This window comes from Carassius gibelio, chromosome B9 (assembly GCF_023724105.1).
Source record: "Carassius gibelio isolate Cgi1373 ecotype wild population from Czech Republic chromosome B9, carGib1.2-hapl.c, whole genome shotgun sequence".
NCBI lineage: Eukaryota > Metazoa > Chordata > Actinopteri > Cypriniformes > Cyprinidae > Carassius > Carassius gibelio.
Genome location: NC_068404.1, coordinates 23574619 through 23588207, shown reverse-complemented (window position 1 = coordinate 23588207; position 13589 = coordinate 23574619). Strand labels below are relative to the sequence as shown.

Below are 13589 nucleotides of genomic sequence, written 5' to 3'. Positions count from 1 at the left end.
TGTATTAACATCATTCTCCGCTTGTGATGGGGAACACCATAGGGATCTATTACTGTTCTAACACATCAACGGCAAATGCAAGACCACTTATGACACATACGGTTATGGTATTACACTGTTCCTTATAAAAAGGAAATGCATTCGCTAATAGAAAATAGAGCAAATAATTGAACCATTCCTTTGACTGTGATCTACTCACCGGCTCCCCATCGGCTCCAGCAGGGCCAGGGGGTCCAGGTGGTCCAGGTGGTCCTCTTGGTCCTGCCACCCTCTCCACAACTGACCCATCTCTCGTCACTTCTACCTCTGCACTGGGCCCTGGGGGACCGGGAGGCCCTGGAGGCCCAGGAAGGCCTCGGTCACCCTTTAATCCAGGATAACCAAAACCAGGATTGCCCTGAAATTGAAATAAGCCCATTTATACCAAGGATGATAACTATAATGATAACGGTATGCAGTAGATTTAAAAATCATTCTAGATTTAAAAGAATATTGTTCTTGATGTGAATGGGCTTCAAGCTTCATGTATGTCTCTAAACGAATATGCATTAAAATAGGAAATTAATATTTACTCTTAAAGGGGGAACTCAGCAACAAATGATAATTTTGCATTCATTATTAGTATTTTATTTCATGAAAACAGATATTAGGCAGACCATCTGTTTGCCTATTATCTAATTTTGTGTTTTAAAAAAAAAATTACAAGAGTGAATGATTACATTTTCATTTTGGCATGAACTTTTCCTTTAATTCACTTTTAACAGGTGCAAAATATGTTGTCACAGTTATGTCAAGGTAGAAGCCTCAGAACAAACCTTCATTCCTTTTTCTCCTGCGTCACCCTGTGAAAACACAGACAAAAATGATTGACCTGTCTGCCACTCTCACCACTCTAACAGACGGCTGAACATTCAGGCTCCCCATCATTGACTTCACACATTACTGTGAAGTCTGAAGGGCAGAAAACTTCAATGTAACAATTCAATAAAAGAAAAGGAACCGGTGAACAACCACTTCATATAAACTCAGAAGTCATTTAATATCAGCTATTAGCAGTGCTTGGGTTATTGTTTTTATAAAAGCTGTTTTATAGTTTAGATACATAGCTGCTTCTATAAAACTAATATTCTGACTATTATACCACATTCAGAACCATTAACCAAAATATACACACCTAAGATTGCATATCAGTTGAATTGTAGATGAATGTTGCTTGTCAACCGTAAACCGTCTATAATTAAACTAACTATATTATTGCTGGATTATTTGAACAAAAACAACATCCTTTACTATATTTAAATGACTGTAATGGACATGTTCTCAAGACTTTATTGAACCATGCTGTTCACAAAAACACTCAATGAGGTTCACAGTCCCCAACACACCTTCACTAATTCTGCACCGCCGCCAGACACAGATCCAGTTCCTGCATCGCCCTTTGGCCCCATAACACCCCTGTCACCTTTAGCACCCTTCTCTCCTCGGTCTCCTTTTGCACCTGTGAATTTAAGAGCATCTTATTAACATAAAAATAATAATTACTTCTTATATGCATTTTGGAAAACATATCTGTCTCATATCTCACCCCAAAGTCAACAGAACAAAATAAGAAATTAATAAGGGGCATTTTAATTAACCTAGCATTTGATGTACAGCATATATTTTAAGTTAATGTAAAAAAAAAATGCCTGTAATATAGAAACAAGAATTCAACAACTGAGAATTATTGGAATAAAAAAAATACATGTACTGTAAAAGTAAAACATAGACATGTTATGATATTGAATATTTTAGGGGAAAATGTGCTAAAGTTTTATGAAAATATTATGCCAGAATTCATAATATCTAAATGGCCTTAAAAGGCTTATAATGTCTTATTTAAAAACAAACAAATACATAAATACATTCATATTTTATTTTAATTATAATTATGTTTTGTGGTGAAATGTGACCTGGACATGTTTTTGAGACAAGACAAGAAAAAAAAAAAAAAAGACAAAGACACGACAAGAAAAGATAAAAAGTAAAGTAAAATAAAATATAATAAAATAAAAGTAAAATAAAAATAAAAATTAGAATATTCAAGGAAGATGGACCAAACTCCACATATTCATGTAAGAATATGCCTACCAGCAGAAGCTTCTCTAAGCAGGTCAATAAGCAAAGTATTTCAATAAAACAATACAAATACAATATAACAATTATAGCAATAAACACCATACATCTGCAGCTCTACTGCTTGCTCCCAGTCTGCTTCAGTCCCTCTTGTGCATCTCTACACATCCACAGCATTCTGCCAGCTTTTCATGCAAAGCATCATGTAGAAATTCAGAGATTCTGCTGAGAATTTCTGCCTAGAATTTCTATCCAGAAATTCCATGTCCATTTGAGAGATTTTGATCCCTTCTTTAGTGACCCACCTGTTGAACCTGCAGGACCGAGCCTGGACTCCACAGAATACCGTACGCCATCGCCAGCTGAGCCTGATGTACTTAAAGAGTTCGAAGCTCGTCTAGAATCATCATATGACCCTGAAGTTTGCCTGCTGACACCGACTGAGTCGAGCGTTTGTCGAGAGTCACCATATGAGCCAGAAGTTCGTCGAGAACCATCATATGAGCCCGATGATTGTCGAGAATCACCATACGATCCAGAGTTTGTTTGGGAATAACCATACGAACCAGAAGTTTGTTCAGAATCACCGTATGAGCCAGATATTTGCCGAGAATCACCGTAGGAGACAGATGTTTTTCGGGAATCCCCATATGAACCAGATGTTTTTCGAGAACTGCTATATGAGCCGGATGTTTGTCGAGAATCACCGTAGGAGCCAGAAGCTTGCCAAGAAGAATCGACTGAGCCTAATGTTCAACAAAACTTACCAATTCAGCTCATTCTGAAGAAAGATCACACTTCAATAAACCATTTACAAAAATATGCATCTATGATTGTACTAATCTAAAACTAATCTAAAGCCTGACACTTTTTTTTATGATATAATAAACAACAATGTTGTTTTGATAATCATTATCATTATGAGTGACTTATTATTACATTCTGTATTGTGATATCAAGCCTTTATCTCGTATAATTGTGACTTTCTGTCTCAAAACTAACTTCATTTCAATCTTTGTAAGCTGGCAGATACAAATGTAACTGACAGAGATCTTAATAGTGTGATTTTCACAACTAGAAATGAACGTTGATCTGTATGAATTAAAATTGCATTAATGCCTCAGGTACTGGCACTGGCATCCATCCTTGGGTTTAAGACATCTATAACAAAATCTAAATAACTCAACTTTTTTTCTGAATATTTATGCAATTTAATGTTAAAAGATTTGCTTTACACCAGTAGAGGGCGCCAAATACCACAGTGGCCGCTTCTATAAAATCACTCAGTTTTTATAAATTCAGTCTAGTCCGTCACATCAAAGAAATCTTTGCCAACTATTTCATGAATGCTATCTACATTAGTAAACCAGAGATTACATTTTAAATCTCTCAAAACTCTGCTGTAAACACTAGATCAGAACTGCATGAAACAGCGAAACATAGTTCAATGTGGTCAACCAGCATTGGCACACTTGCTGAGTAAGGTGGTTGATTAATTTATTTTCTTTCATGAACAAAATGACAGAATCAGAAAGTTGTAAATAAACCCAGAAATGTATTACACAAAGTTTGCAAGAAGAAAAAGAGCCACATAAGAGTTCAACAGAGCAATAAATACTACTGATGGGCTGTGCTGTCAAACTAGCTGATGTTTTACAGACAGATCAATTCAGACCTGACACTGAACAGAGTGGAATCTCACCTGTCTGCTGCTTCTCATCAAGCGGTCTGCTGGTCACCGGCGGCTGCTGGATCGGCCGAGAGGAGGGAGGGGTCGGCTGCAAATCATGCATAGCATTAACATACTGTAGCAATTAACATAAACTGCAAAATAGTATCAATCAAACTTTTAATGCAATGCACATAACAGTATAGTTTAAACAACCAAAGTATATCACTTCTTATGCATTTAATACCTTATCCAACAGTTTAATTTACAAAAAGTCTGACCCCTCTGTGACCTCAAATATCAACATCTTAAAACACTAGATGACATTCGATATGGGAAAGCAAAGAACCATGACACTGACTGCATGGATATTTCTACACTAGCACAGTCATTCAGCCAACTGATAGAGAGATTCAGACTTACAGCTAACAGTTAACAAAGCTCCTTGAAAAAAAGTTGCCAGGGCAAGACGATTGAAGCAGAGACACAAAGCGGGCCTGACCTTGCACTTTACAAAACATGTGCTGCTGAAACAGCAGAACCCACTGATGAAATAGCAGGCATCAGGTTCTAGAACACTCTGATCCTCAGATTGCATGCCGAGATTGAGAAAAGGGAGACTTTGGCGAGAGGACATGGAGTGCACTGATGGCCAGAGTGGGAGGATGCTGACAGCGTGTATTTTCGGACCAAGAGAACGATCATCTTAGGGAATGCAGGCCATGGGTCCTAAAGTCTAAAGATAGGGGTCAGGGGTGGGCAGGTGGGGGCTGTCCGGCTAGATGAGGAGGGGCTGCTAAACATCTGCCATCACTGCCACTGCTGCGGTGAATCTCGGCAGCTACTCTGACCTTGAACACATTACACTGAGTTATGCTGGAGAAGTTTAGGACATGGAGGAGATCATAAGGCACAGAAAGATGTTTCCTTGTGCATTTCTTTGCTGCCACATGTTTTTTGCATCACGGTCTTCTAGGAGAGCAATTTGGATCATTGCTTGGAAAGTACTGGCTTCTTTGGATATGCTCTAGTTCTGGTACACTTCCTCAGCTTTGTTAAAGGAGTCTAGAAAAGGTTTTTTGAGACTACTCAACAATTTGTCTCCTCTGTGTCTCTCCACATCAGCATAGAGCCATTTTGGAGGATATGAAGTAAAAACATTGTCTACCAAATGTGGTCTCGGATTTTGGACCCCTGTATACAAGCTTGCCTCTATATGCTATAATAATAATTATACACTAATAATACTTGAGCACCAAAGACATGCTGAAATTCCATTTCTTTTTTACAGAAAAGTGTAATGAAGTCAAACATTTTCACCACACTGTCACAAGACTCCTCTGCCTCTAGATATAATAATCTCATAAAATTAGATTGCACAAAGAGGCCTACACAGTTTCCAAGAATGCATGCCCATTAGGTGCCCTCTCCTCAAATGCACTTTCCAACATCCAAGGAGAGTTGGATTGACTGTGAAACAAGCGTGGAAAATACCCCAGAGGGGAATGTGGCATCCATCAAAATGGATTCCATGGTAAGACAAAAGAAAGTTTACTTTACAGCACTTCGGAATGCCATATTTCTCTTTGTCACAGCGTGTTAAAACACACTGCACAAACAAACACTGTGTACTTTAAAATTACTAGGTTAGACTTAAATTAATACCTGCATGCTCGGCAGCAGCGGTTTAAAGATGTTAAACAAATATAGTGCCAATAAACACTTGTAAGTGAAAGGAAAGATGCTGCTAAGAAGCAGTAACCTTCACATAAATACTATATACTCACAAAATTAATAAATAATAATAAATAAAAAAATTGGCCTAAACATACTTAAATGAAACTAAACTTCAGCACTGATGAACAGTAGACACTTATGGAAGATCTTTGCACTCCACACCTAGCAGCCACCTGGTTTCTTTCCATTGTAATTAGCTCTGCAAGCTCAGACACGGGCCTCACACATCAGTAGCAAAGGGTTCATTTAAATTTTCACATGGCCTATTTTTGGATTTTAGTAACACAAGGCATGGGAAGATCTGGGATTGGTCTGGAGATTATAATATTCATCCGGGACTTTCCCCTAGAAGGTGAGCAAGTGCACAGAAACAGACCTGCCAGAACTCACAGGCTGCTGCTCTGGAAATAACCGGAAACCTCTGGATCATCATTAGATGTTTTAAGTGTGGACCATAAATGGATCACAATGAGTTTACAAAAGTGAGCTCAGCTTTCTGAGGGAAAATACAAGTCGTACCTGGACTGATGGTGGTCCCTCTCCATCTCCACTTGCTCCGTAATCACCTGATCCCTGTAGATTCTAAAGGAGAATGGAAAACTGCATTTATTCAAATGTGTTAACAATGAGAAAGACTCTTTTCATAACACTGGTATCTAGATGACTGGAGGCCATGTAATACATCATACGTCACACTGATGGGCATTAAAGCTTTATCCTGTGGAAAACATAACTAGAGGCAACGCATTCTTTTCTAGAAATGAATAGAAGTGAATTCCAAACATTATCAGTCGATAAACACAAAAATATCCCAAAAATATAAAAAAAATAATGTAAAATGTATTTATTTCTGCATTAGAGGCCTCTCACAACAACATACAAATGGTGAAATAAATTTTATAGTTTTTTTTTCTTTTCATTTGGGTATTTCAGGGTTAAAAATGAAAAGTGACTCATCCTTATGTCGTTCTGAACCCATGCTATTTTCGTTCTTACATTAATACACGTCAAATTTCAAATTTCAATATATTTTTTTTCAAATCAGTTTTACATTAATAATACAGGAAAATAACTGTTAATTTTGCAAAATTCATCAATTACGAAACTAGCTCAATTTAGGTTAAAGCAGTTCCCAGGAAACATATATACATAAATATATATACACCATAAAATGCACTATAAGTTGAGATGAGTCACCTGGGGAAGAGAGTCTAATTCTGAACATTTTCACCAGGCAAGCTATTCCTTTCACACTGGTCTCCTTTATAAAAGACTACACAATAACTGACTATAGTATACGCCTTCAAATCTTTCCTTTTCATAAAAAACAATCCACTTGTTTGAGAATACAGGCTAGAGTGATTTATGCAACTGATCTCCCAGCGAACAATTTCGCTACATTAGCCAATCTTTGGATTGATCACCCATTTTAGAACCGCTTAACTTTCAATAGTGTGTGTAGCTGTGATGTGAAGCATTTATGTAGCTATTTCTCTTTTCAAAGTTAGTTCAAAGGCAAAGCTGCTGAGACGCTGAAGCTGAGACATAATTAAGGCATGACACATGAGTGGAAATGATTATTTGACTTAGGTCATTTTTAGAGCATTCGCTTGGTTCCGAAATAGGGACTTAAGTCTTGAACGATTACAATTTAGGATTTTTTTTTCCTGGTTCAGTTTGAGCATTTTAAATAATATAACTAAGCAATATTACACAAGGCCTGAATATCATCACAAATATAAATGTCATATTGCTCTTTGAACGTAACATCAAAAGGTTATGTTTTTTTATTTATTTTTTTTGTCTTTTCTTTGTCAATGAAAACTTCCAAATGAAATCACATAAACACATAAGTGCTTCGCTATTAAATGAATCGGTGTTGTGAACAAATCAGTTTAATGAATGATTCATTGACTGAAGGAATCAGATGTTTAAATTAATCATTTGAATGACTCAACTCATTACTTACTTGAACTTTAAGTCTTACCGCATCAAAGTCATCCTCATCTTCTTCACAGTGTCGTTCAGCTGCCCCAGGGTCTTTCAACACCCTGATATCGCCAATAACACCCTAGAACAAACACACGCACAGGTTACTGAGCTTATTTTGTTGGCCATGGCAGGTGTGGTTTCATACAGTCCATGCTGTAGGGCAGCTGCTCATTAGAAACTGAGTCCACTGCGCTTTTCTCATGCCTGTGTCTTCCACAAAAACGCTGGCAGTCAGATAACAATGATATCTTAGTTCTCATGCCTGTGTCTTCCACAAAAACGCTGGCAGTCAGATAACAATGATATCTTAGTTTTAAAACACACGGCTATCTGTCTCCATGTGGGATTTCCTTTCCATGGTTTGCAGCACAGATGGCACAAACATTCAATACAAGCAACACATTTCTATATTCAATGGCTAATATAAATGTCTCATTAAAGGGATATTTCATCCAAAAAATGAAAATTCAGCCATTGTTTAATCATACTCAAATTGGTGCAATGCTATACGACTTGCTTTAATCTGTGGAAGGGAAAAGGAGATGTTTAGCAGAATGTTGATGCTGCTCTTTTCCATTCAATAAAATAAATAGGGCCCAAGAGCTGTCAAGCTACAGAAGGGTAAGAAGCACAATAAAACTATTTCTGCTCTATTTCTAAAGCCATATAACTCTGACAAGTAGAAAACCAACATTTAAGCTATTAATGGGTGGCAAAATTTCAAAATGCATGAAATGAATGAGATTTCAAAGCAACTTAATGTTTTTTTTTTTTTTTTTTTTTTTTTTGAATAATGAGTGTTTCTCACACAAAGCTATCAAAACGTTCAATATAGTCAATGGACCACTGTTAGGGGTACTTTGGTGAGACATCTGATAAACTATTTACTATCATAAGGAACAGCTAGAACATCCAAATAACTTATTTTATGGCCTACAAAAAAAGAAATCCTTACAGGCTTGGAGCATTATCAGGATCAGTAACTGATTACAGAATTGCATTTTTGAGTGAACTATTGCTTTAAGTAGATCTCCATTCAAGATCCCTTTGGGGTAATAGGAATTGTGGGTAAGTTGCTAGTAAGATCCGACAGGACTTCCCCTCTCATGTCTCAAGAGCTAAGGTCAAAGGTTTAGTAGCAGAATCCAGTGAAGGAAGCTTTATGATGTCTTAATTGTCCTTTTGTTTTACGCTGTGACCTGCCAAGACCCTATTACAGCCCCAACATGGGGTCAGATTTACAGTCCTGGTCGCCCCACAGTCCTGCAGATAAGCAAATGGTCTTAATGAGAGGGATGAAACAGCAATCATATCCTGCTTAATCAGGTCTGTAATTATGATGGCCATCTCGTTATGGTGGAGTTCCCACAGGAAATGGAAGCCACATGAAACAAGGAGCCAAACTGAACAGAACAAGATCCATCTGCTTTTAAGTAGCCATTATGAGCTCTGGGAAATGTGCGGCATTTCTGCTGCCTCAGTTGCCTCACTATGGTTATTGAACAACATGCTTGAAAGCACTAGCATAACTGGTGGGAACAAGGCAGGCATTCCATCACTTCACAGATCAGCTAGGCTGCTTTAGTAGCACAGCAGCTGCTGAAGAATCTGTTGGCCTATAAAAGCTGTTCTTGTTAATTATTTTCAAATATAATGTAAACTGTATATATGTTTTAAATTATATTTTATATTTCAAGTTCATAGTGGCAACCAATTATTTATAGAGTTTATATATTATTTATATATTTATGATTTTAAAAAATAAATTAGAATACATTATATATATATATATATATATATATATATATATATATATATATATATATATTTTTTTTTTTTTTTTTTTTTTTTTTTTTTTTTTTTTTTTTTTTTTTTTTGGGAAATCAAAGTAAAATATAAGTAATGCCTCTAAATATCAAACTTAATATTTATTAATTCAATAATTAAGGAAGGAATAAGTAGGCAATAAATGAAAAATAAATATATAAAATAATATAAAATGAACAAATCATATAATTTGATATTGATATAAATACAATGCAGATATGAATTGATAGAAATACATTTAAACATGAATTACGCAATTCAGTTACATACCAAATTAAATGACATGTTAAAATAAACAAATATATATTACAGATGAAATATATAAATAATATTTTGTATTAACAGATAAAATAAAGTAAAGTAAAGTAAAGAAAAATAAAATAAAATAAAATAAAATAAAATAAAATAAAATAAAATAAAATAAAATGAATGTATGCTGTTAGTACTCATCTGACTCCATTCAGGAGAAGAATAAGTCAGTGGTCGGTTTTCACTGATCTAAAATCAAGCTGTGGGGTCAGCTTCTGGACACTTCCAGACAAAACTAACAGGAGCTAATTGCTCCCCTGTGGTTTTTTAAAGCAATTAACTACTCTATTCCAACAAGGAAAGACTAGTAGACCATTTTATGACAAGAATGTTTGTTGTGTTTTAAACAGGCCAATTTTAGCGATCAAATCATGCAGGAGTCACTCAAGCACAGACACTTTCATTGCACTTTCCCTTTTGTGGCCTGAGCTACATTGATTTGACTTGTTTTAACAGGCATATCATGAAATGAAAGTATGGACTGTGTACATACCAAAAACCTATCAGGGTCAGCTCCACTGGCATGACCAACAAACACTCCTGCCCCCGCATCCAGGTCCATATCATCTGGAGACCGCTCAAAATTCATGACCTGAGGATCTGAGTCACAGTTGAAGTAGAGGGAAACACGCTCTTTCAAAACACTGATGGAAAACCGGGTCCAAGTGTTCACCATGGAGGGCACAGGGAATCTGGCCGCCTCATATGAGCTCTGCGAGTCAGGCTCGGTGTAGTAGAAGATGATGTACTGCTTGTTCTTCTCCACCGCTGACAGCTTCACACCAACATACATGTAGTTCTGGGTTGGGTCAGTGATGGAGAAGATGACTCCAGGCTTGGAGGTCGTGGGTTTTATGTTGAAGATGAGGGAGAAGTCACGGAAGAAAGGGTTGGGCAGGTGGGCCGCAGCTGACTGACCCACATTGGAGCTTTGGTCAAACACATAGCCGGGGTTGTTAGCATCATCAAATACTTTGGAGACACCATCAGGTGGAGGATCACCAATTAACTGCAACAGCGTCACTCCACTTTCTTCTGTGGAAGGAAAGGAGAAGAATATAAATGGACCTCATTAAGAACAATACAAAAGTGAACGGTCAGGGATGGGCAGCAGGCTGGGACTAGGTTAAAAAGCACTTTATTAGTCTGCTCAAACATGTATTGTAGAGAAAGTTCTCAACATTGACATCTGTGATGGGGAATCAAGGGGTGCGTCTTGACTTTAGTAGTGAAATACTGTGAGAATTTATTATTTTTTGGCTGTATACAACATCTCAATTGAGCTCAAAGTAATTTCATCCTTTTTTCAGGAGGAAAATGTGTGAATAAAAAAGACAGATGACCCTCTAAAGAATAATCAATTTCATGTAACTCCTGTTAGGGACTTTTTGATATCCTGAAACAATATAGAACACTTCTGATTTAACAAGAATGTACATTTACCAGCCAATAAAATTTCCCAGTTTTAATAGAAAGTGACCTCTTGGATTTATTGCTCACAGGGGACCTTCTTAAGGACAAAGTTTACTATGTACAGTACAGACCAAAAGTTTGGACACACCTTCTCATTCAAAGAGTTTTCTTTATTTTCATGACTATGAAAATTGTAGAGTCACACTGAAGGCATCAAGGGCTATTTGACCAAGAAGGAGAGTGATGGGGTGCTGCGCCAGATGACCTGGCCTCCACAGTCACCGGACCTGAACCCAATCGAGATGGTTTAGGGGTGAGCTGGACCGCAGACAGAAGGCAAAAGGGCCAACAAGTGCTAAGCATCTCTCGGGGAACTCCTTCAAGACTGTTGGAAGACCATTTCAGGTGACTACCTCTTGAAGCTCATCAAGAGAAAGCCAAGAGTGTGCAAAGAAGTAATCAAAGCAATAGGTGGCTACTTTGAAGAACCTACAATATGACACATTTTCAGTAGTTTTTACACTTTTTTGTTATGTATATAATTCCATATATAATTCCACATGTGTTAATTCATAGTTTTGATGCCTTCAGTGTGAATCTACAATTTTCATCGTCATGAAAATACAGAAAACCCTTTGAATGAGAAGGTGTGTCCAAACTTTTGGTCTGTACTGTATGTAGTGCACTGACATCTTTTTAAAAAATATAAATATGTTTTATACTATGTGAACAACCTAAAAAAAAGTGTTTTAGAAGACTCGTGCGACAGTAAGTAAAAAAAGAAAAAAGAAATAAAGTACTATGATTGACTTGAGGGGATATAAAACTTGTTTTGGCCTGACAGGGAAATTTCCTGCCAACTATGACAAATTTAGGCTCCAAAATGAAAGTGTAAATTACAATTTATGCTATAATATTAGAATAAAAATTAAATCTTCTCAAAAACAAAAACAAAACAAATAAAATAAAATATTAATGGATACAACTTTATAGTGTATATATAAATCAAACTCAGACTGCTGGGTGAGATCATGAAGACTTTAAGACTTCAATCTCATGCTAATATCAGTCAGCACAGACATTTTTAGCCACTTGTGAAGATAAGCTAGACATGGAAACATCACAGGCTCCCTGTGCTGACATGTCATGAGGAGGAGGGAAAGGTGTGAGGTTACAGCTGGACAGCTGAAGACCCTTCCAGTTCCTGCCTATTTACACATACATCCTTTGGGCAATTCTGCTTTTTAAATATAGAAAAGTAAAAACAGTGTTTCTTGCCAAAACACCCCTCCTTTTACTGTCACATGAAAGGTGATTTTGTTTTGTTAGACAAAATGAATTGAAAGCCCAAAGAAAATAAACAAAAAACAAACATAAAACACTAAATAATATAACAAGTGCTCATTATACTGATGTAAAAATGTCTGTTTTGTAAACATTAATAGAAAAATTAAGGATGATGTCAACTTGTAGAATTTTTAGCTGCTTTCATGTTGTAAAATAAGTCTTTTGAACCATGACGACTTTGTAAACGTTCTGAAAAAAGACTACCAAGTATAGCTCATGAGCACATGGTCTTATTTATCAAACAAGGATCAAAGTCCTTTAGGGGCTTACATATTCATCCTTAAGTTCTTCAGATGGTGCTTTTGTTATGAGTTGAAACAAAACTCTTCTTGCCTTTGTTGCACATGAAAGGATTAGAAAGAAAATACACCTTACATATGGTTTTGGTGTGACTTGCATTTCTAGTTGACGATGTTTAGCTTGTGAACCTAATCTTTGGGCTGATTTAACTAGACAGAGGAGAACCACTCTTCCAAGTTTCACTATTCAAAGCTTAAACCGTGTCTTTAGATCATGACAGGATAATGACAAGCTTAAAAGAGGAGGAGCTTTTGGAGCTCACCTTGCATTCCTGCACATGGACAGATGCTGTTGTGTAAACAGTGGACATGCTAAACTAGCGTTCAGTGGCTAATGCCCACTTCAGTTCAAGACTGAAGTTTTCTGAGACAAGTCAGGCTTGTGAAAATCACTTTAGGGAAACCAAAATCCCGGACTTTTGCTTTTCTGACAGTAGGCAATAAATTCTTATTCCTGAATCCAGATGTGTGTCGGGATAGAATGAGACTTAACAAAGCCCCTGAGGCCATGTGTGCCTGATCTTGTACATGAATACAACAAACCAGACATTTGACACTAATGACTATCATAAAGACTTTAAAAATTATTGCAACTGAAAAATGCTTCCATTTTTGACAGCACCATCATTACATGGTCAAGCTGGATGAAGACTAGGTAGTGCCAAAAAAAAGAGAGAGTCAACAGCATAATTTCAAAGTCAATAGATGCAACTGATTTACTGATACATGATGCATTTCAAAGTGAAACGGTATTCAGTGAGAAGGGAAAATTTGTAATTTTATTTTTCATGGATTGTTTTGGTAACATACCAAAAATCTGAAACAAATAATAGATTTAAAATAAAAAAATATAAATGTAACAAAAATATAAAATGAATAAA

At 36.6% G+C, this 13589-nt stretch overlaps 1 protein-coding gene across 7 annotated transcripts in view; it reads right to left on the bottom strand.

Moving 5' to 3' along the window:
* Positions 1-13589, bottom strand: part of LOC127964824 (collagen alpha-1(XVIII) chain) — a 73518-nt gene that overhangs the window by 12929 nt on the left and 47000 nt on the right. For 4 of the 7 annotated variants that reach the window (XM_052565210.1, XM_052565209.1, XM_052565208.1 and 1 more), the window contains 7 exons: positions 10143-10684; positions 7509-7592; positions 6041-6103; positions 3818-3893; positions 1386-1498; positions 816-842; positions 200-397 (listed from right to left, as the gene is read on the bottom strand). In XM_052565210.1, coding sequence (XP_052421170.1) covers positions 200-397; positions 816-842; positions 1386-1498; positions 3818-3893; positions 6041-6103; positions 7509-7592; positions 10143-10684 — 1103 coding nt within the window. Of the gene's footprint in view, positions 1-199; positions 398-815; positions 843-1385; positions 1499-2420; positions 2862-3817; positions 3894-6040; positions 6104-7508; positions 7593-10142; positions 10685-13589 lie in introns of all 7 variants that reach the window. The other 3 variants (XM_052565206.1, XM_052565205.1, XM_052565207.1) reach the window with 2 other exon arrangements.